Source organism: Scylla paramamosain, chromosome 15, assembly GCF_035594125.1.
Source record: "Scylla paramamosain isolate STU-SP2022 chromosome 15, ASM3559412v1, whole genome shotgun sequence".
In the NCBI taxonomy this organism is placed as follows: Eukaryota; Metazoa; Arthropoda; class Malacostraca; order Decapoda; family Portunidae; genus Scylla; species Scylla paramamosain.
In genome coordinates this window covers 4,580,782-4,601,011 of record NC_087165.1, presented here as the reverse complement: position 1 = coordinate 4,601,011, position 20,230 = coordinate 4,580,782, and the positions used below count along the sequence as shown (strand labels likewise).

At 39.0% G+C, this 20,230-nt stretch overlaps 1 protein-coding gene across 3 annotated transcripts in view; it reads right to left on the bottom strand.

Moving 5' to 3' along the window:
• Nucleotides 1-20,230, bottom strand: part of LOC135107189 (uncharacterized) — a 26,656-nt gene extending 6,426 nt beyond the window's left edge. Inside the window, exons 1-4 of one of the 3 annotated variants that reach the window (XM_064016863.1) lie at nucleotides 19,721-20,230; nucleotides 14,342-14,838; nucleotides 11,583-11,670; nucleotides 5,597-5,684 (exon numbers count right to left, since the gene is read on the bottom strand). In XM_064016863.1, the coding sequence (XP_063872933.1) occupies nucleotides 5,597-5,684; nucleotides 11,583-11,670; nucleotides 14,342-14,355 (190 nt within the window). In that variant the 5' untranslated portion in view covers nucleotides 14,356-14,838; nucleotides 19,721-20,230. The remainder of the gene's footprint in view (nucleotides 1-5,596; nucleotides 5,685-11,582; nucleotides 11,671-14,341; nucleotides 14,839-19,720) is intronic. The other 2 variants (XM_064016865.1, XM_064016864.1) reach the window with 2 other exon arrangements.

Here is a 20,230-nt window from a genome sequence, read left to right as displayed (position 1 = left end):
TATATATATATATATATATATATATATTATGTAGGAGGGGCACCGGCCAAGGGCAACAAAACCAATAAAAAAAAGTCCACTGAGGTGCCGCTCTCTGAACGGAATCGGAAGTGGTAGTAAAAAAATAGAGGACAAGTGTCTTGAGGTCTCCCCCTTGAAAGAATTCAAGTCATAGGAAGGTGGAAATACAGAAATAGGCAGGGAGTTCCAGAGTTTATCAGAGAAAGGGATGAATGACTGAGAATACTGTTAACTCTTGCATTAGAGAGGTGGACAGGATAGGGGTGAGAGAAAGAAGAAAATCTTGTGCAGCGAGGCCGCAGGAGAGGGGAAGCATGCAGTTGACAAGATCAGAAGGTAACAAGAGATGCAACCCTGCGGCTATGAGAGAGAGGCTGAACACAGTCAGTTAGAGGAAAGTAGCTGATAAGACGAAAAGCTTTTGATTCCACCCATTCTAAAGGAGCGGTATGAGTGGAATCCCCCCAATACATGTGAAGCATACTCCATATATGGACGGAGTTAGTAAGGGGGTGGTAAGAAAAACTACCGGAGACGACTCAGAATGCTTAACTTCATAGAAGCTGTTTTAGCTAGAGAAAAGATGTGAAATTTCCAGTTTAGATTATAAGTAAAGGACAGACCGAGGATGTTCAGTGTAGAAGAGGGGGACAGTTGAGTGTCATTGAAGAAGAGGGGATAGTTATCTGGAAGGTTGTCTCGAGTTGATAGATGGAGGAATTGAGTTTTTGAGGCATTGAGCAATACCAAGTTTGCTCTGCCCCAATTAGAAATTTTAAAGAGATCCGAAATCAGGCGTTCTGTGGCTACCCTGCGTGAACTGTTTACTTCCTGGAAGGTTGGACGCCTACAAAAAGAGGTGGAAAAGAGCAGGGTTGTATCATCAGCGTAGGAGTGTATATGACAAGAAGTTTGGTTTAGAAGATCATTGATGAATAGGAAGAGAGTGGGTGATAGGACAAAACCCTGAGGAACACCACTGTTAACAGATTTAGAAGAACAGTGACCGTCTACCACAGCAACAATAAAACGGCCAGAAAGGAAATTTGAGATGAAGTTACAGAAAGGATATAAGCCGTAGGAAGGTAGTTTGGAAATCAGAGCTTTGTGCCACACTCTATCAAAAGCTTTTGATATGTATAAGGCAACAGCAAAAGTTTCACCAAAATCTCTAAAAGAGGATGACAAAGACTCAGTAAGGAAAGCCAGAAGATCACCAGAAGAGCGTCCTTGACGGAACCCATACTGGCTATTGGATAAAAGACTGTGAAGTAATAGATGTTTAAGAATCTTCCTGTTGAGGATAGATTAAAAAAACTTCAGATAGACAGGAAATTAGAGCGATAGGACAGTAGTTTGAGGGATTAGAGTGGTCACCCGTTTTAGGAACAGGCTGAATGTAGGCAAACTTCCAGTAAGAAGGAAAGGTAGATGTTGACAGTGTTGAAAGAGTTTGACTAGGCAAGTTGCAAGCACGGAAGCAGTTTCGGAGAACAATAGGAGGGACCTCATCAGGTCCATAAGCCTCCTGAGTGTTTAGGCACACGCGCCCTCGGTTTTCCATGCTCCCCTACCCTCTTCTGTGTAAGAAGAATGAACACCACTACCATCATCGGAAGAAAAAAGGACCATCTCTACCAGCAGAGGAAGAAGAATAAGCAGCACCTCCACCATCGGAAGAAGAAGGACCACCTCCACCAGCAAAGGAAGAAGCACCACCACCACCAGCAGAGGAAGAAGAAGGACCACCTCCACCAGCAAAGGAAGAAGCACCACCACCACCAGCAGAGGAAGAAGAAGGACCACCACCACCAGCTGAGGAAGTAGAAAGACCACCACCACCAGCAGAGGAAGAAGAAGGACCACCACCACCAGTTGAGGAAGTAGAAAGACCACCACCACTAGCAGAGGAAGAAGAAAGACTTCCTTCACCTGCAGAGGAGGAGGAAGAAGCAGCAGCACCACCAAACTGACAGGCTCAAGAAGGTTAAGGATAGGAAGGTTAGAAAGAAGCAGCAGCACCACCACCATCGGAGGAAGAAGTAGCAGTATCACCACCACCACCGTCAGGGAAAGAAGAAGCGCTACCACCACCACCATCAGAGGAAGAAGCCACCACCACCAACAGAGGAAGAAGCATCAGCACCATGACCACCACCACCACAACCACCACCATCACCACCAACAACAACAGAGGAAGAAGAAGAAGAATAAGCAGCAGCACCACCACCACCACCACCACCACCACCACCACCACCACCAGCAAAGAAAAAAAGAAGGACTGTAAGTACGTGGTGACCACACACTTCCCTCATCGCAGCCGAGTTGCACAACTTCCCTCATCACAGCCAAGTCGCACGAGCTTCCTGCCACCCTGTGCCTGTACGACTTCAAGACTTCACCGACGCTGTCCCTGTTTCAAGTCTGGACTTTTTAAGCCATCACCGACGCAACTCGACTGCTTTGCTGCTGATCCCGTCGTTCCAAGACTTTGGATTTCTCAGCTGTCAGTCTTCTTGTGGTGTCTTCTTATGGCTGTCTCTGCATCCATCGCGGGCCACTCACCCACCACATTCGATGAAGATTTTCGCCATCATGTGCATTATCAATGCAGTGTTATGATTTCAGCAGTGTATTGTTATTTTGCTATTTAGTGGCATAGGAACGCCTGGTTCTCTTGTTTTATGGCCTCCAGTGTTGTCCTAGTTTTTCTTGGCCTGTGATTTGCTGTGCTGACGTCACAGCTAGTGTAAATTTTGTGTTTGACCACTGTGCTCTCTTTTCTGACGTCTTTGTTATGTGAATTTTGTGATTCGCCAGGGCGTACTCACTTTTCTGACGTGTTTGTTCTGTGAGCCTTGCGATTGGCTATAGTGCATACATCACGTGTCTCACACAGATAGGAGCATATTTATGATATGAATTATGTGTTTTAGTGTGCTTGCATCACCCATATGTTTTGTAGACATGAGGGCATGCCTAGAAGGTGGCCAAACATTGTGCTGGACACGCGGGCAGCTGGTTTATTATAATTTTGTACAGTTTTATTATATCAATGTACAGCAGTTGATTTTATTACTGTATTTCTTTGGCTACCACCTATACACAAGCAAGTACTAGAAGAAGAGGCATTATTTATATTAATCTAGTACAAAGTGCCCCACAAAAGGTACTTAAGCCTTCCATCACCAGAATCTCGTGCACTTTATATTTCTGCCCGGAACTATGCCAAGTCTGTTCTCCAGCCAGCCAAAAATTCCTTCATTAATAGAAAGTGTCAAAATCTTTCAAGATCTAACTCCCCTCGTGACTTCTGACACCTAGCCAAAACTTCTCCAATAACTTTGCTTCTTCTTTCCCTCCTTTATTTCAACCAGATGGTACCACTGCTATATATCTCTAAAGCTGAACTCTTCGCTCAAATCTTTGCTAAAAACTCAACCTTGGACGATTCAGGGGTTGTTCCTCCCTCTCCTCCACCCTTTGACTATTTAATGCTGCCTATTAAAATTCTTCGCAATGAAGTTTTCCATACCCTCGCTGGCCTAAATCCTCGGAACGCTTATGGACCTGATGAGGTCCCTCCTATTGTTTTCCGAAATTGCGCTTCCGTGCTTGCACCTTGCCTAGTCAAACTGTTTCAGCTCTGTCAACATCTACCTTTCCTTCTTGATGGAAGTTGGCCTACATTCGGCTTTTTCCTAAAAAGGGTCCCCTTAAACTACTATTGCTTTAATTCCTTGCCTATCTAAAGTTTTTTAATCTATCCTCAACAGGAAGATTCTTAAACATCTATCACTTCACAACCTTCTATCTGATCGCCAGTATTGGTTCTGTCAAGGCCACTCTACTGGTGATCTGGCTTTCCTTACTGAGTCTTGGTCATCCTCTTTTAGAGATTTTTGTGAAACTTTTGGTGTTGTTTTAGACATATCAAAAGTTTTTTGATAGAATCCGCCATAAGGCTTTGATAGCTTTGATTTCCAAACTACCCTCCTACGACTTCTCTCTTTATCCCTGTAACTTCATCTCGTTTCCTTTCTGACTTCCTATTGCAGCTGTGGTAGACAGTCAGTGTTCTTCTAAATCTATTAACAGTGGTATTCCTCAGGGTTCTTTCCTATCACTCACTCTCTTCCTATTATTCATTAGTGATCTTTTAAACTAAACTTCTTGTCCTATCCATTCCTACGCTGATGATACCACCCTGCACTTTTCCACATCTTTTTGCAGACGTTCAACCCTTCAGGAAGTAAACAGTTCACACAGGAAAGCCAGAGAAAACCTGACTTCTGATCTCTCTAAAATTTCTGATTGGGGCAGAGCAAACTTGGTATTGTTCAGTGCTTCACAAACTCAATTCCTCCATCTGTCAGCTTGACACAACCTTCCAGACAACTATCCCCTTTTCTTCAGTGACACTCAACTATCCCCTCTTCTACACTGAACATTCTTTGTCTGTCCTTTTCTTATAATCTAAACTGGAAACTTCACATCTCATCTCTAGCTAAAACAGCTTCTATGAAGCTAGGTGTTCTGATACGTCTTTGCCAATTTTTTTTCACCAACCCCCCCGGCTGCTAATTCTGTACAAGGGGGTTATCCATCCATGTATGGAGTATGCTTCACATGTCTTTTTTTTTTTTTTGGGGGGGGGTTCCACTCATACCGCTCTTTTAGACAGGGTGGAATTAAAAGCTTTTCGTCTCATCAACTCCTCTAACAGACTGTCTTCAGCCTCTTTCTCATCGCCGCAATATTGCATCTCTTGCTATCATCTTCCGCTATTTTCATGCTAACTGCTCTTCTGATCTTGCTGATTGCATGCCTCCCCTTCTCCCGCGGCCTCGCTGCACAAGATATTCTTCTTTCTCTCATCCCTATTCTGTCCACCTCTCTAATGCAAGAGTTAACCAGTATTTTCAATAATTCAGCCCTTTCTATGGTAAACTCTGGAACTCCTTGCTTGCTTCTGTATTTCCACCTTCCTGTGACTTGAACTCCTTCAAGAGGGAGGATTCAAGACATCCTTCAATTTTTGACTACCGCTTTGGAACCTGTTCGGGGTCCGGCATCTCAGTGAGTTTTTTTTTTTTTAATTGAATTTTTGTTGCCCTTGGCCGATGTCCCTCTTACATAGTAGAAAAAAAAAAAAACCGAAACATGACCCTCCCCTTGAAAAGCCCAGTACAACACCAATGAGATCCCTTAGTAACATTATGAGTTCATCACACAAAGCAAAGAGGAACTTCCGAATCTGGAAAAAGAGTTACCTCGCCTCTCAGGATCCTTAGGAAAACGAAAAAAAAAAAAAAGACAAATCATTATTCCACTTGGAATTATCTGATCAGTACATTGCTGAGCATGATTGAATACCCATCCTGGCAACATATATGCTATAAAAAGCTGCGTGAGTTGAAAAATCGCATCTCTCCCCACGTGCGACGGCTGAGTGCTTTATCCCTCTGGCCGCTAGGCGGCATTGCTTTCGCGCGGCGACCAGCTCACCCATTAGAGTGGACTATCTTCCTAGTATACAAAGTCTTTGGAATTACCCAGTGGACAAAAGCATTACCGTAATAGACATCCTGAAGGTGATGTGGGTGCTGTCCATTCACCACCAGCTGCCACCCACACAGCGCCGCCACCACCACGGATGTTGCCTGCACAGGGAGGGAGGGAGAGCGACGTTAGTGAGGCTGAACCAGGAAAAGGGGACGTGGAGGGGAGTCAAATTCCCACAGGAAGGCTGAGGACGCATCGCTTTTCCATTACCACTGTTCCCTCCCTGTGTTTTGTGACGAGCTCGTGCGTTAGAGTGAAAAAAGAAAATACAAGAAATTGGTTCTCAAACAGAGTAGTTGATGAAAGTAATAGACTCAGTGACCAGGCTCTTATTTAGAGTCAGTATGGAGCTTTAAACACCTTTATGGATGAAGATGATACGTAGAAATACATATGCATGTTTCATACAGGGACTGTCACGTGTAGGCCTGATGACTTCTTGTTGCTTCCCATGTTTTCTTTCGTGTTTTCTTTTGTTCTTACGAATGTTATGGGCAAGACGTCATTGGGTGGCGGTGGAGTGGAGTAAGGAAGAAGGAGTGGGTAGCTGTGTGCTGGAGGTTAGTGGGTAGCGGTGGAACACAGTGAGGGAAGATAGAGTAAGCAAGGGAGTGGGAGGCTGCGCACTGGAGGTTAGTCGGTAGCGGTGGAGTGGGGGAGAGATGTACTAGCTGTGTGGTCTGCTTTGATGTTGCCCAGGGATCGCCGGGAGATGAATGTTGCTTGAGTGTTGTTCATATGTTGTGTTAAGAATTCCGTGTGTTGGGTGTTTGGTTGTAAGCGGTGGTCTTCAGCGGTAGCTTGGTGTGTGTTCTCGCCTAATTGTATTTTTACAAGATTGAGTCAATCTCGTATGTTCTGTCTTTTAAAGTTAATTTGTCATATTTACCTTTAAAGCTATGAACGCTCCTTGCACACACAACTTCGTCAGTCAGTGCATTCCATTGGCTGATTGCTCTGTCAGGGAAAAATATATTTCCTAACATCTTTCTTCGCTCTTTTTATGTACAATTTCTTACTGTGTCCTCTTAGTGTTGATTATTATGGTACCAAAAAATTCGTGATATCAATATGTTCCTTTTTATTTGTACATCATGATTATGTCACTTCGTTTTGATCTCTCTAATGTTTGGAGCTTCAGTCTGTCAAGCCTTTCTTCATAGCTAAGTTTTTCAAGTCTGGTACCCAGATGTGGATTTTATACTACTGCTGTTAATCGAGTGTTGGTGTTATAAATGTTGTGATTATTTTCTTAGTAATTTTCTCATGTATGTATCTATGAATATTTGCCATCAAGTGATGCATGTTCCTTACTTTGACATTTATATGGTCTTTTGATGACTGCCTGCTATTTATCATTATACCTAAATCTTTTTCCTTTTCAGATACTTGAATTGTGTTGTTATCCAATTTATAATTCTCTTTAACTTCTGCCAAGTTTATCACAAAACATCTATCTACATTAAAATACACTTGCCATTTCTTACTCCATTCATGGTCTCGTAAGGTCTTTCTGTTATTCCTTTGCAAGAACTTTCATAATTTTCCTTTGTAACTTTGCATCGTGAAGAAACACGGTCATCTAAATCTCTGTACCAATACCAGCATCTATATCATTGACATATGATTATCAAGAACATGATGGGGCTAACACTGATCCTTGTGGGACTTCGCTTATTATTTTCCTCCAGGTTGAGTATTTTCCCCAATATTTTCTTCGTTTCTCTTCCGTCCAAAAATTTTTTCATCCATTCCAGTAGTTTTCATGAATGCCTTCTGTGTATTCTAATATAATTAGGAATTTCTCTCATATAAATTTCACATGATCTCTCATGCTGTGTGTCTATCTCCTAATTCTTGTTCCCGATTTACTACTTTGAAAAATCTCCCAAGTTTATCATAGTTTCCCTTGTTGTGATTATTTTTTTTTAATAGTTCTCCTTTTTATTTATAACATCATATATTATAGTGAAATCATACTCTAGTAATAAATGATCACTTTTTCCAATGGGGACTAGTAAATCTGTTTCCAATGTCTTCTTTTTACTTTGTGAACACTAGGTCTAATATGGATACCTCATCTAAACCTCTCTCTTTAGTACTGGATGTGATGTGTTGCCATAAGAAAATTCTTGAGTTAAGTCTAATAACATATTATTCCAGTAGTTCCCAGTACTCTTGACTTGTCCTGCCCATTTATATCGCTATTGAAGTCTCCATTTACTGTTATTCTCTAAATCTCTCGTCCAGACTTTGCAGCACTGATTTCATACCCTTCAGTGTGTTTTCAGCTAAGTTTATGTGTTCATCTAAATTCCTTGCTCTTGTGTGAGGAGACATATATAAGGTTGCTACCATTATATTACTTTCCTTGGTTTTAATTTCAACTGCTATTAATTCCATTTCATCAGATGTTTCTATTTCTATTTTTGCACTGTAAGTTCATGTCTCCACCTCCTTGCTTTTTTTTTTTTCTATCCTTCCTCCATATATGATCTTGTATCTTAAGGTCTCATACTTTTTGTGAGTTTAGTCTCAGTGAGGCATAACATCTGCCATTTTTTTTCCTTTATCATATCTTTACCTTCAGTTATTTATAGACTAGTCCATCCACATTACTATATAATGTCTTCATTTTGCTGTGCCTACATTCAGTCTCCGCATACTTTTCCTTATTTACTTTTCCGTTTTCTTTGTGTACCACATGTAGCCCCGCGACCCTGCAGAAAAAAAAAGTCTCAACTGCTTTTTTTTTTTTAGCTTCATATTTTCCTTCAGTTTTTCCGTCTTCCTTAGACAGACGCCTGGTTATTTTTGTGTTCTTTTCATTCTCATCTCCCTTTAGCTTGCCAAGATTTCTTATTATTCCATTATTGCTGATATTTGGAAAGTCATTTTAGGTGGTCTGTTCTTGCCCTTTTCATATTTTACAATCGTGTGGTATTTTCAATATTTTTCTCAGATATTTGATCTGTTACATTATGTATTATTCCTGCGATTATTTTTATTTCCACTTTGTCTCTTGTTATTCTATTGGGAATGTTTTTTTTTTTTCTTCTCGACATGCATGACGGTGACTTTCTCATGTCCACTGCCGCCCTGAGAGGTTTGCTACTTTTATTTTCTTTTTAATATTTATTGCTTATTTTACTTTTTCTTTCATTTCTTTAATTTCTTTCCGTATATCAGCATAAGATGCTTTGACTTCTTTTCCTGTGTTTACTTCCGTGACAGAGACTTGAGTACCTCATTTTTTTTTTTTCCCCTGAATGTTATTTACTTATTATATTATTTCATTATCATTGATTTTTCCGATGGCATTTTTTTTTTTTTTTTTTTTGTGGCGGGAGTCCATTTCTCCACTTATTTCTTTTAAATTTTCCCTTCACTTTACGTACATCTGATTACAATTCAGCAGCAGTCACTTCCGGCTCACCTTCTCTTTTAAGTTTTCGTTCAGCGCCATCTGAGGTCAACTAGCCGTGGCCGAGTTACCTGCACCAGTTACACCTTTTTCTTTGTTATATATCTCCTTACATGATTTCGTTATCTTCTTTAAACACGTATCGTAAAACACTAAGAGCAATGGGCTGTAAAGGTACACAGCTGTCTATTTTTAGGGGTTGTCTGCCTGGAGAGAGTGAGAAAGACACGTTTGATCTCTGCCCAGTCTGGTGTGTGTGTGTGTGTGTGTGTGTGTACATTATCCTCTTCCTCCTCCTCCTGTCCTCCTCCTCCTCCTCCTCCTCCTCCTGGCTTTTCCCTTATATTCCTCCTCTTTCATCTCGTGCTCTTTGTCGTCCTCCTCCTCCTCCTCCTCCTCCTCCTCCTCCTCCTCCTCCTCCTCCTCCTCCTGTTCCTCCTCCTGTTCCTCCTCCTGTTCCTCCTCCTCCTCCTCCTCCTCCTCCTCCTCCTGTTCCTCCTCCTCCTCCTCCTCCTCCTCCTCCTCCTCCTCCTCCTCCTCCTCCTCCTCCTCCTCCTCGGAAATAGCAACCCGCGAGAAAATTATGAAACAGGTAATACCCCCGTCAAAAGTGTGGATGATGAAAAAGATCTGGGAATTTTAGTGTCAGTAGATCTTAAACCAAGCAAACATTGCACCAAAATCATTAAAATTGCCAATAAATTAATAGGCTTCATAGGAAGATGTTTCAATTTCAAATATGAGAAAATAATCGACCTTGTGTAACTCACTTGTACGTCCTCTTCTTGAATTATAATGTACAATTTTGGTCACCGTATTACAAAAATTATATTGAGGAATTAGAAAATACAACGTAGAGTAATAAAAATGATTCCAAGGTTTCGCAATAAGGCCTACGAGGAAAGCCTTCGAACTAAATCTCTTCTCCCTATCAAAACGCAGATTAAGAGAGGACCTGATATTAGTTTAGAAAATTGTTAAGGGTTTCACAAATGTGAGTCCTGAACTCTACTTAACATTCAAGCAAACAAATGTCACAAGATACAATGGCTTCAAATTTAAAGGTAAGGGATTTCAGTCAAACGAAGCCAAACATTTTTTCTTTAATCGTGTTATAAATATCTAGAATCGTCTTCCATCAAGCGTCGTTTACTCAAATGTAGATTCATTTAAAACCCGTCTTGACAAATATCTAGAAATTAATTCCCGGTTGTTCATGTGTGAATAACGAACACGTTCACTCTATACTATCTGTCATCTGATGGGGGTATATTTCATTAAGGAAGAAAAACAATTACTTTACAGTAAAAAAAGAAAAAAAAAACTAATCGTATTAAAGAGACCTTAACGATGGCTAGTTTCCTTGGCGACTTACTGCTGACCCCATCACAGTAATGGCACACAGTCTCTCCCTTAAGTAAGACATATATATGTATTAACAGATAAACAATTTTGAGATCGAAAATGGTTTCACTTTTTTTTTTTTTTTTCAGATATAAAACTAGAAAAAAATAATAAAAATAAAAAAAATGTGATAATTTTTTCTTCAAATATTACTGACTTTGAAAGCATGAAAAGTTAAAGAAAATATTCATTAGAAAGTTTATATTGATTAACAATGTGTTTTTTTTTTTACTTCCAAAAATTTCTATGAAAATTAAATATGGTTTAATTTAATTATTATTATCTATACACCGTCCTGCGAAAAAAATAGATAAATAAATAAAAATAAATAAAAAATAAAAAAATAGTAGTAATAATAATAAAATAAAAAAAATAATAAAACTAGAAAATTTTGGAACATGAAAAGTTCTTTTCACTTTCAAAAGTTTGTTTATAAGTGATATTGTTAAAGTTAGATATTATCTGCTCACTGTTCCTATGAACTGAAAACGATACTTGACATAACAATGTGTTTCATCCAAGAAGGAAACATGTCTCTTTTATCAGATAGAAATTCAGAGATTTAACATTTTTCCTTTTTTGAAGGTCCGGACATGGATAAATACAATTTCTGCTATTGAAAATTTTCGTTAAAAATGTTAGATTTTTTAAAAGATGACGTTTAAGACAGTAAGAATTCTGAGACTGATTTATTTTTTTTTCTTTTAAGGTCTGGACCATGAAAAACAAAATGCGATTAAAAATTTTTAGATTTAGAAATTATAAAACATGAAAAAAAAAAAAAAAAAAAAAAAGAAAAAAAAAAAAAAAAAAAAAAATATATATATATATATATATATATATATATATATATATATATATATATATATATATATATATATATATATATATATATATATATATATATATATATATATATATATATATTTTTTTTTTCTTTTTTTATCAACCAATAAAGTGTGGTTTATAGCTCTCTAAATTTTGTTTAAGAGTAAGGTATGTATAAAAGCTAGGTATTTCTATCTGTGCCCCGTCCCTCTGAATTTTGCTAAATTCAACGAAGTACTACGAAATATGAATTAAATACACGTCATGAATGTGATACTGTCGCTCATATCAGAAGGATTATGTATGAGTGTGTGCAGGAGACAGGGCGCGGAATGCTCACCATGGAGTAGAGAGCAGCTGTGAGGGCGGCATGGCGGGCGTCCATACGAAGCCACCCGCGCCCTCCCACGCGAACCACGGGGGCCACCCTGGGGAGGAGAGAGAGAGAGAGAGAGAGAGAGAGAGAGAGAGAGAGAGAGAGAGAGAGAGAGAGAGAGAGAGAGAAAGAAAGAGAGAGAGAGACTAGTGAGAATTTATTCGTACACACACACACACACACACCACACACACACACACACACACACACACACACACACACACACACACACACACTAGGGAAACCGAACGTAGAAACCGAACAAAAAATTGATGCTACTACTACGACTACTATGACTACTACTATTACTATGACGACGACGACTACGACCATTACTACTTAACCATTACTACTTACTTTTACTACTACTACTACTACTACTACTACTACTACTGTTACTGGTACTACTGATGATTATGACGATGATAATAATAATAATAATAATAATAATAATAATAATAATAATAATAATATGATGATGATGATGATGATGATGAAGATGACGACGACGACGACGATGGAAATGAAGTTACTGAACTCAACAAATCAAACTCCCTCCCTGCCAAAAGAGTCAGACACATTTCCAGCGGTCTTTTCGCTTGCCAGGTGTCGAGGAAAATTAGATGAACACTAGATATATGAGTAATAATTAAATTTAACAAGGCGTAGCATTCTTCATAACATTCATGAATGCAAGGACTGCCCAGCTCTCTCTCTCTCTCTCTCTCTCTCTCTCTCTCTCTCTCTCTCTCTCTCTCTCCTTCGGTGATTTCCTACTTTTATTCATTTATTCATTTTATTTAACTTTATTTACTTAATCATCTGTTTATTATTATTTTATTTACTTATTTATTTCATGACGCATCTGGAAGCGGGAAGCATTAGTGTCTCGCATGTTCGGTTCGCATGGAGGTGTGGCAACATGGAGGTTTTGAAGGACTTAGTATATTAATATTTTCATGTACGACGCTGTGGAGATGAATGGAGTGCCTTCATTGCAACTGACTGTAGAAGCAACGATGGGGGAAAATCAGTAGTGTCCTTTAAGAGTAAGAGTCTGCAACGTGGGGTAAGAGTTAATGATAAAAAGCTTTGTTCATGAGAGTAGATGTGAGTGGGCAATGAAAGCGTAGTGACGGGGCAATGGAAGTCAGTGAAAACCTACGAGGAGAAGGAGGAGGAGGAGGAGGAGGAGGAAGAGTAGGAAGAGCAGGAGGAGGAGGAGGAGGAGGAGGAGGAGGAGGAATAAGTAATTTAATTTTGGGGCTGTTTTTGAAACGTTCCTCACTCTCATTACGACTATTTTCAAAGGTTACAGAGATGATAAGTCGGGTTTTCATGAGTGTTTCTCCATGGGTGATGCGTTATTCTTGTTAACCTATCACTAGAACCATGAAATCTATCTTGAAACCCTGAATACCTTTCCATTACAGCCTATCAAATGTATTCGAGATAAGCCGCAGAAGTGTTTGAGAATACAGACTTTAAAGATAGGGAAGGAGGAAGGAAGGGTGAAATTCGAATGCCGTACAAAGAAAAGAGGAAATGTTTGGCGGTCACTCCACCATTTCCTCCGTCAGACAACCATTTCTCTCCCGGCGGACCAACTGGCAGACCAACACGCTGCATCACTGAGTCGGGCGTGACATAGACTTATGTATGTGGCGGCAATCCGAGAATGGCCAGACTGAAGGAGAAAGAAGGGAGACAAGAAATGGAATGCAGAGGAAGACCGGAGAACCATGCAGTCAATTGGAGGACACGCATACGATTGCTATGTGGCGCGAGTGAAGCAAAATGTACCGTAAATTCTGATGAACGCCAGTGAGATCACCAGACAGTTGTAATTAGAAGACAAGATGTAAAAGGGAACGAACTTTGGGAACAGGACTTGCTTTTTCTTTTTATTATTGTAATATCTAAATGATTTCCTTCACCTGTTTGTTTTAGTTTTCATTCCTGATTGTTGCTGGTTGTTTGTTCTTTTCTTATTTAGTACATACACTCTCATTTCCTCTTCATCTAGTCTTTATGCATCCCTTAACACTTTGTGCTTTCCATCGCCTAATCGTCTTTTTGTTACTGCTCACTTAGGAAAAAAAAAGTATTAATATCTGTTGTATAACTTTCTTCGTTCAGCTTCAGTCGCCATACGCGGTATATTAACTACTTACGAAGCGTAAAGTATCGGCGAAAGCACCGTATTCTGAAACACTTTGCTCTTTCACAACGACCGGTTTCAAAGGCCCCAGAGATGATTAGCCGGGTTCTTCCTCTGTTAATAATGTAGAAATCTTGTTAATTTGTTACTAGAACCATGAACAAACATCCTTTAAAACCCTTGTAACTTCAATTAAAGACTTTTGAATGTAATGAAGTTGCAGTACTGAAATGTTTTATAATATGGTCCTCTTCTTTGTGTTCTTCACCTCCCTCACCTAACACTGGGCGAATGAGTGCTGCATTTCTCGCGCTCATCTGTAAATGATTTATGTACTTGTGTGGGAGACTGACATTCCGCACTCCCGACTGTGAATTACTGCTCGAATAGAGAAAACAATAGATTGCAGCGAGCTTTTTTTAAAGTTAAGTTTTACGTAGTTGATATGCCGAGCAAACATTCTTTTGAATATATATATATATATATATATATATATATATATATATATATATATATATATATATATATATATATATATATATATATATCAACTTATTCTCACCTCTTGAACCCCATGTTGATTCAGCGCAGTGCCACCATGTTCGAAGTGGCGGCTGGCTGTAAGGTGCCGTGGACTGGGACGCGAGGAGAGAGTTAGGCAGGCACTGGCTTGATGGATACGAGAACGATAGTGGCACTGATGGAGATTATGAGAGAGCTGCCCTTCTGGTCCTGGATAACACTGCGGCCTTCAGGATTGCCACGCTGATCCCCATGGGCCCCGGGGAAGGAACAACCCTGGATAGTGGGTCAGCAGCAGCAAGGAGGTGGCGGAAGGCAGAGTGACCAAGGGGAGTACATCACCAAAATTGGAGACTGAAGGCGACAGGAGTCATGAACGTGTAATGAGGGAAGGAAGCAAGTGTATAAAATAAATGAGACCAGGTTGTGCTGCGAGGCGGACTGATCACCACGCCCTTTCTCCCAGCTGTTCTCTGAGACTCCCGAGGCACCAGCGCGACTTCCCTAGGTTGTGAAAATCCAAGTCCTGATTTTTTGCTGCGCCAGGAGGAAAAGACGACATGTCTCAAACATTCCTGTAGACAATTATGCAAAGGGAAAAAAAAAAAATCTTGCACGGTTTGAGATATAGTGACTAAATTTTACGTATGTAACACAAAAGAAAGATGATACAAAAAAAAAAATTCATATGTTCGTAAGTTGTTGACATTGATTGACTACCTCAAGCTCCGCAACAAGGTCGTTTGGCGCCATTACTGTAGAAGATTGTGAAAATAGATGTAAACTCGGAAAACTTTAGCTATATAATACAGCTTAATATTTTTATTTTTTAGACAGGTAAAAATAACATGTGAGCGACCTTCTTTGTGATTCTTAACTACGAATACGCGACACGTGAGAACTGAATGTGAAACTGTTTTTACCAACTCCTTTTCTGCTCTCCCCTGTTATCTCTTCTCATCTTTCCTCTCCTCATCTCTCCTCGCCTTCCCTCTCCTCTTCTCACCTCACTTCTCGTTTTTGTCCTTTCTTCTATATCTCTCCTTTCCTCTCCTCTCTACTCACCTATCTTCTCTTCGCTCCTCTCCTCTCACCTCCCTTCTCCTCTTTTCCCCTCACATTTCCTCTCCTCGCTCCGTGCTTCTCCTCTCTCCACGTATCCCTCTTTCTTCTCCATTTCTCTCCTCTCCGTTCCTCTTCGCTCTCCTTCACTGAAATAAAGCCTCGCATCGTGTTAAAGACGTTATTGATGGCAGAGGACTGGTTGCTGATGGATCTTGTTGTTTTGATGCAGAAATGGTTATATAAATATTGATCCAAACCCTTCAAGTGTGTGTGTGTGTGTGTGTGTGTGTGTGTGTGTGTGTGTGTGTGTGTGTGTAAAGGGAATGACAATACTCTAACATGATAAAAGAATAAGGTAACAATCCCTCATTCTCCATATTTGTATTTCTCTCCTCCTTCCCATCCTTCTCGTCTTCCTCTTCTATCTACGCTACATACTTCCCACTTTCTCCTCCTCCTCCTCCTCCTCCTTCTCCTAGTTATAGTTCCGCTTTCCTAGTCAAGGTGTAGAGCTTCTGATTGGCGTGATTATATTCCGAAAGGACAACGAACTTTTATTAATTACATCCTCTCTCAAGTGTTATGACAGACACGTCACCATTCGAGGCATGAGTGATCGCCAGCACTACGAGATTTCTAGGTCTGCTTGACTGTCTTGTCACTACGTTACCTAAATACCTCTTGACGTAAAAAGCATTTGCGTAAGAGTATCCACTTACTTTTGAATGATCGTAAGAGAGAGGACGATTTAGATTCAAAAGATGCAACAGGAAAAGATCCCAAGTGCAACCGTGCACTGCAGTGTCTTTTTTTTAACTCGTTCTTGAAAACGTGTTTAATGAATTGTTGTTGTCTTCTCGAAGTGGATGTTTACTAAGCATTAGCTTCCCTTTGCTCTTCACATCCTTCACTCGCTAAGTCCTTCATCTCCCAATCCATCACGCGCACACATTCTTCATCTTCACATCTTCCACTTTTCTTTTCTGTTTGTGAACTTATTCATGTATTTTTTGTTCACTTATTCTTTCATACCATTCTATTCATATTCTTTCTTTAATTTTTTTTTTTATACTGATGTACGCATTGTCACAAGATATTTCTATATCTTATTTTGTTCTCTCTCTCCCTCCCTCCCTCTCCCTCTCTATAGATGAGTGTGTTACCGGTAAAATATCGAAGTTTGCTGATGACACCAAAATAGCGATTTTCGTAGTCTCTAACAAACAAGTAAACCTGGGAAATGAGCTTTAATGCAGATGAGTGTAAAGTGTTTTACATAGGATATCGAAACGAGAAAGCAAAGTATATATTAAATGGTACCCAACTTAAAAGTGTAGACAGCGAAACTGACTTAGGATTAACAATATCGAGTAGCTTAAAACCTAACCAACAATGTTCAGAAGTAGTAAAGAAGGCAAACAAAATAATTGCTTGATTGGCAGATCTTTTGAATATAAATTTTCACTTTGTTTAACTCTTTAGTCCCTCCTTTTTTAATACTGCATTCAAGCATGGTGTCGCTACCATAAAAAATAAGGTTCGTTTGATTTAAATCAGATTATTTAAATCAAGTGATTTAAATCGATTTAAATCAGAGTAAAAAATTCATGATTTAAATCAAAATTGAATATACTGTGTTGAAAATTATTTAAGTGTTATATTAGGAGTAAATATATATGTATATATATATATATATATATATATATATATATATATATATATATATATATATATATATATATATATATATATATATATATATATATATATATATATATATATATATATATATATATATATATATATATATATATATATATATATATATTATACACACACACACACACACACACACGGAAGAAGGAAGAACATGTGAACCAGTTGCACAGGAAAAGTATCAGATGTACTTCTGTACTGAGTGTACTGATCCTGTACTGGTCCTGCAGCAAGTCAGGCACCAGTGAATCATTGCCATTTTTTACAAGAAAAATATTCAAAATGCATAAAAAAAGTAAGGTCTTTTGTTGATAATGACAATAAATGTATTTAAGTTTAATGAGCTTAATTCTTTTTTATTTAGCTCAATTCTTTTTAATGAGCTTAATTGTTTTTTTTTTTTAATGCAAAGTAAGTTAGTTAGTTTAACGTAACAGATCTGATTAAACTATTAGTCCTACTTATCATTTTTATGTGAAAAACTCATGTTGAGTAATGTTTATTAAACTAGGATTTCATTTAACATTGGCCAAGTTTAATACAAGAAAATGGCCTCATAAGACTGAAGCATAATCATTGCAAACAAAGAAGGATTGATACAAAAAAAGAAAAAAGATAAAAATCAATTTAAATGAAAAAAAAAAAAAAATCCGATTTAAATCAGATAAATTTCTTATAATTTATTTTATAAAAATTATGATTTTCCAACCCTGCCAGAAAATCATAGATAATTTAGAACGAGTTCAGCGTAGAGTAACAAAAATTATACTAAGCCTAAGGAACAAATTATACAAAGAGCGTCTTAAAGAGTAAAATATATTCCCATTAACACAAAGAAGACTAAGAAGCGACTTAATACAGGTGTTTGAAATCATGAAAGGCATTGATGACATGGACTACTGTAAATATTTCACGATAGATTTTTTCAAATTACACGCAAAGAAACGGTTGCTGAATTGCTGGGAAATTCTTCAACTCTCGTAAATCAATTTATTTTTTATTTATTTATTTATTTTTTCCACCGAGTAGATAGTCAGTGGAATTTGGCTTCCTCGAGACGTGATAGAATGCAACACTGTAAAGACTTTTAACGCCGTCTTGATGAATATGTTGCCTCCAATCCGCGGCTAACAGAGTTTGTTTGTTAGAAATTAACATCCTTGCCTTCAGAAAATGGGGGAACCTCATTTTATCTGTTTCCATTCTTTCCTGTGAAATTTCCTTCTGGTTTTTCCTTCTCTAACCCAGCAAGGTATTTATTTCCAACCTGTTTCCTGTACGCCTTATGCCGGAGTGAGTGGAGGGTGGGGAGAGAGCTTTCTGCTTTGCTGTTATTTTTTTCTACTATCACCTAACTAGTCCTAGGTTAGGTCGCCTCTCGAGGACAGTAAGGTCTGTTGTGGCCTGTTTCTATGTACGAGTAACTCACTCTCTCTCTCTCTCTCTCTCTCTCTCTCTCTCTCTCTCTCTCTCTCTCTCTCTCTCTCTCTCTCTCTCTCTCTCTCTCTCTCTCTCTCTCTCTCTCTCTTTCTTTCTTTCTTTCTCCCTTCCCTCTCTCTCTCCCTTCCCTCTCTCTCTCTCTTTCTCCCTTCCCCCCCTCTCTCTCTCTCTCTCTCTCTCTCTCTCTCTCTCTCTCTCTCTCTCTCTCTCTCTCTCTCTCTCTCAAAAAAAAAAAAAAAAAAAAAAAAGCATGATTGACATATCTAAATGTACCTTCCATATCTTTATAAATCATTAGCATTTGTAAGGCCACTGCAACACAAAAGGCATCCCCAAACCCTCTCTGTTCTATCTCTCTGCTGCCCGACTGTCCCAGGTTACCTCAGCAATTTATTTTATTTCTCCATTTTCAAGTCAAGTGTGTACCGTGCATTTTTTTTTACTATTCTTAGGTTGCCATTCATTCTGTTATTGTATTTGATATAATCTACTATGTGTTCGGTGCCAGACGTGTCCTGTCTTGCCATTTTTTTTTATTGTAATTTTTATTATTGTTGTTATTAAATCCAAAATATTTTCAACTTTGATCTGCTCGCTATTGACCCATAATTAAGCTGGCCCGGGTTTTCCTCCAACTTAGTAAAATACATGCAGTCTGGCGAAAGTCTGGAGCATAATCATTTTGAAAGGTGGCACTGACGGCGAAGGAGTACTGGACTTGTTAAGACCTTTCAGTACCGGTTACTTTATTTTTCCATCGTAATGTTGTCTATGAGTGTTAAGAACCTGTGTCAAGATCTCACTAGCAGTCAAAGGGTTAATAGTAATTCTCACTCATAAGTTGCCAATTTCCATGTGTGTTCACTTTCTCATCGCTGGAACTCAAGACCTACTACTGCCATTGGTAGAACACAAACATACAGGAAAGCGCAACTCCTTAACAGAGACATTTTTTAGTTGGTGAATCAGTTTGGCTAAAGTAAGTCATCATCCAGAGTAAATTTTTCTTTTATTCGGCAACGAAGTTATGTGAATGTTAAAAAGTCAGAGTTTCTATGTACATATTTGGTCGTAGTGGTGCCTTGCAAAGCATTGTAATAGAATTGTTCACCGATATTCAAATTACATATCGTTTTTTTTTGAGACTTGTAGCGACAGTCCGTCCGACTTCGCTGCTCGAGCAAAACCACTACCACACCTCACAGCACAAGCGGGACGGAGCGTTACATCCTCACTCGCCCGCTGCTCAACACTCACTGGAACTTGGAGGCGGAAGCTGGAAGGCGTGGTGGTGGCACTATTGTGTTGCTGAGCGGCGGCGCAACCCATACGAGTGTGTGACGGTTCTTGTCATTACCTCTCAATATACTTCCACATTCTCCTGCCTTCTTTAATTTTTTCCTGTATGAAACTGACTAAATTGAAGACATCTTGAGACACAATTGTAAAGAATAGAAATCATTAACATTTGCAGGGAAAGGCATACGCAAGGCAGTTAACAGAGAAACAGTTAAAGGAACGCACTGACGGATTAGGAGTAACACGGGAAGGCAAAACTTAAAGAAAAAAGATAACTAAAGAAAAAAAGATAATTAAAGTTTTGTTCGCTGGACCAGATTAGATAGACAGCTGACAGAAGTGAATGAAGAAGATTGGAGGAAGGTTTTGTCTCGGTGTGGTTCTCTCCTAACTTATTTTTCTCTTTTCT